Source organism: Nanorana parkeri, unplaced genomic scaffold (genome assembly GCF_000935625.1).
Source record: "Nanorana parkeri isolate BGI_ZX_2015 unplaced genomic scaffold, ASM93562v1 scaffold434, whole genome shotgun sequence".
NCBI lineage: Eukaryota > Metazoa > Chordata > Amphibia > Anura > Dicroglossidae > Nanorana > Nanorana parkeri.
Window position 1 is genome coordinate 676,914 of NW_017306702.1, and position 4,148 is coordinate 681,061.

The 4,148-nt window shown below is 43.3% G+C and overlaps 1 protein-coding gene across 1 annotated transcript in view; it reads right to left on the reverse strand.

Moving 5' to 3' along the window:
* LIMA1 (LIM domain and actin binding 1) overlaps nt 1-4,148 on the reverse strand; it is a 61,064-nt gene that overhangs the window by 13,145 nt on the left and 43,771 nt on the right. Inside the window, exon 6 of the mRNA XM_018560139.1 lies at nt 4,001-4,143. Within this exon, the coding sequence (XP_018415641.1) occupies nt 4,001-4,143 (143 nt within the window). The remainder of the gene's footprint in view (nt 1-4,000; nt 4,144-4,148) is intronic.

A 4,148-nucleotide genomic window follows, 5' to 3' on the forward strand; every position in this document is an offset into this window, starting at 1 on the left:
CTACTACCCAGCATTCCTTTAGAAAGTAATTACCCTCACTTCCTGTCAACACAATAAAAAAAAAAAAAAACAGCAAAACCCCAAAATAGAAATTAAGCAAAGTAGGGAAGCGATTCCCCTCCCAAGATCAAAATCATCTTGTTTATTGCCTTGTGTCCTCATTGCAGATTTCCCCTGTCTGGTAAAACCCATTGTTACTGTGGAAATTTCTCAGAACGCCAGATAGTATAAAAATCTGACAAAATGCGAATGCCTTCCTCAAAAAAAAAAACCTGCACACTTAAAGGGGTTAATTGCATAGCAAACAGCTCTGCGAAGAAGATTCACAGCACACCAGCCATTAGATGGAGCCAAGGAGCATACGGCTTCCACAACTCTTCAGTTCCAATGCACTGTTAATCCTGCTTTGCAAAGATGTTTGCTGTCTGAAAGATTTATAAGTCAACCCCCAACTATAAAGTGGTGTTATCCGCCTTGCTATGAAAGTATTCAATCTTAGAAAAGGATGGACAGAAAAATCGTTTTGGCAGGTAAAAGCTCCAATAAAATGAATTTTATCTGTGTACTCATTCTCTTTCCTGGGAACTCTGCTTGACCAATTCTAAAGTAAATTCCCCAAAGCTCTGAGGCTTTGCTGGCCATTGGAAGTCTAGCGCTAACCTACAGCAACACTTACTGGTAATATATGGAAGAAGTGTGACCCAAGGTATAGTGGTTCTTTAGAAGTACCATTGTATATCAATAAATCGACTCCAACAGAACTATTAAGAGGAGTTTGAGAAGACAATTTATGGAGGGCAATTTAGATTAAATGAGAACTATGGGGTTAGGGCTTTTCCCCATAGTTCTCCTTAGGGTAACTGGAGGACACAAACTAGCGCCCTCCCGTTACCCAAAGCTCAGCATACTGCGAGCTGCAGCTCGCGGTATACCGAGATGCCGCAGCTGAAACGGATCCCGACAATTATGTCTGGATCCGCCCAGCTGTGTGAGTGACAGCTGGCTCTGCCTATCTAGAGGCAGAGCCAGCTGTACCCGCCCCCTCCCCAGTCCGTTCCGCCAGTCAGCGCTGGAGGATCGGAGCGGGGAGGGGGAATCCAGTCCCTCCCGTGCCACGGCTCTCTGCCGTGACAGGATCAAGAAGTGAGCGAATGCCGGTATGTGCTCGCTCACCTCCCCGATCTACTGAGCCGACCTGTGACCGTTTAATTGTCACAGGTCAGCTAGATCTATGAGGATGAGTGAAAAGCACTCACCTCATAGATCTCCCTTAAGAAAATATTCATTTTAACACAAAGCTTCACATTTAAAAAAAGGGTCCTATTGCTTGTGTTCTATTTGAGTCATACAAGTTAAAATATTCAATACCTCTTGTAAGGCTGGATTTTATTAGTGTAATAAAGCCTGTACGCCACAGTCTCTTGAGTACAGCATGCTACAGATAAGATCATTAGCTCTGTGTTCCCCTGGACAGCTCAGCCTGTAAAGTCAGTCTAAACAAACAGCAGCTACATGGAGGGAATATGTACGGCTCTCATTCCATAAATAGTTTGTCATTCCATCCTTTATCAGGTAGTGTCAGGTTTCTAAGCTCAGAAATACTCCTTTCACACAGCTAAATAATTTATACATAGCTGTGTATATCTGGGTGAACGTCACCGACTGGTACGCTTTCCATCTTTATAAAAAGATGAGCCCACAGACCAGCTTATCTAACCTCACCTGGCAATTCAAAGGAAACTTGCATAAAAAAAAAAAAAAAAAAAAAAAAAAAAAAAAGGAGAAAATGCAATCAACTGCTACTGCAAACATTCATCTGAATAATCCAGAGATTGGCATGCTCTGGATTCAACACAACAAGTCATTGGCCTGGGAAAGAATGCAGATCTAGAGTTCTCGCTTCCTTGCCTGCATACCTGTTCCAGGTCAATAAAGCCAGAGATGGCTAGGCAACCAGCATTTTTAAAAGATCAACAATGTAATTCCATGTATAGGATTTCTCTCATGGCTGTCAAATAACTGGACTAAAGGTCAGAATGCAAGTAATACAGCTGCCAAGGTTGAACTATGGAATAAGCATTACTGGATCTCCATAAACCTGCAAGAACAATTAGGCCAGGGCTAGAGAAATCCCAGGAGCCAGGTAGCCAATGCTCCTTAACAGTTGTCACCTAACTTGAGGTTCTCTAGTAGTCTATGGAGCTGGGTCCCAATTCCATATTAATTGGACTGACTGGCTCCTGAATTCCATATCTGTCTACGCATGAATTAGGCCATCTTTGGTCTCCCTGAAATTACCAGGCTTTTTTGACAGACTTACGGTATGGCGGAGGAACTTTGTCTGGGTTGGATTTTTAGCCAGCAGTCTATTGAGCCTTTTAGATGAGAGCAGCAACAGAAGATGGCAGGACTTTTCAATGTGCACACAAGCCCACATATGTGCCTGCCATGCTCCTAGTTGGGCAATTATAAACAAAAGATACTGGTAGGATATGATGGTTATGTATGTGCTGACCAAGAACAAACGTATCTGCTCCCTTGTGGTCTGTTAAATATGCCAAAGTATTCAATAAATGCAATACCTGTTAATCATGTCAAATTCTGAGCTGCTCTGCCTTTCCTTATTTTGCCTTGACAAAAATCTTAGCCAAACAAATGCAATATATAGCAGTTTAAAAGTCATAAGTCATGGTGCTGGCTTCGGTTTTTTTTTCCCCCACCTACTATTTTCACCCAATGGTCCTGCCAGTAACAAACTTCCTGTACTAGGGTGAGAACACTGACTGTACTGTATGGAGGAGCAGTGTTATCCTAGGACTGGAAGCATTCAACACTTTTCACTCTCCATCGGGAGGTGCTCTGTAGTCAGAACTGAAATTGGTAAGGCTCAAAATGCTTGAGATAAGACTGCTGGATGCGTAGGACAAAGTGAGAACAGGCATTTTCTCCACTAGCAACCAGTTTAGGTCTTTCAAGATATAACCTACCCTAACATTAGAGGGAGAAGCCGACTGATTGCTACTGCCCGACACTTTACACGACAAAATTAGATTGCAATGATGGTGTCGTCAATCTGTACACCAAGAACAGAGTGTAAAACGGTCATCAGTCCTTAACATCTCATCGAATGCCCAGTTCACACCAGGGCGGTTCAGTCGCACGGATTTGTCCGCGCTGAACCACTGATAGGAATGTATGGAATTGTTCACATGAGGACCATAGATGCAAGTGCACATCTCCGCACGATCCAAACCAACTGCTGCCCAAAATGCTCCCAGAGCTTCTGCCCTGGTGTGAATGGGGCCAGAGTCAGATAATCTCAGACTAAAAGAAAAACTGAAATGCATAAACTTTGAGGCACAGTACATATGTAATTAGTTTATACAAAGTAATACAGGAGACTGACATTCCCCAACACTGCCGAGATTAGTCTTCCCAGAGAGTGCCATATGTAGTGTTACAATCTACATGGAGAGTGGGTTGCAAAGCGACTTGTCTAGCTCCTGTAAAACCTCGAATATGACAATGTTTGACTCAGACATATGGCCGAGCCATGGGGATGCCTGGGAAAATGTCAATGTAGGAGAAACCCAGTTTTGAGCAAGCTAAAGCCTTGTGCTCTTTAGAAAGCCAAATAGGACCAACCAGCAGTAGCGTCCTATACAAAGACATGCAGCCTTCTGGTTAGCTCCATTTAGTATTAAGGGGAGTGGTCGAAGTGGCGAGACCATGAATCCCACCTGCAGGTTCCAAGCTGGACCTCCCAACTATTTATAGCTACAGACCATCAAAGGAGGTCACTATCAGCCAGAGCATCCAGTGAATAATCCAGAAGCAGAAAAGTAAAGAGGAAGTGGATGTATAATTCTGATCATCAGTTTCCCAATAGCTGAACCTTACATCCTTAACCTATATCAACCCAATTTACACCCTGGCCAACAAGTGCCTCTTCACAGCACCATAGCTATATACTGCATGTTAAAAAAATACCCAGACATACCATGGGGGAGACAGGCTTGGACTGCTTTGTCAGAGCAGCTTGATACTTGGCCATCCTTTCCTTTAAAGAACTGGTCTCCAGGACATGAGAAATTTCTAGGCTTTTCTGAGAAGCAAGTTTACTGGGGCTGTCAGGAGAACAGACTAAA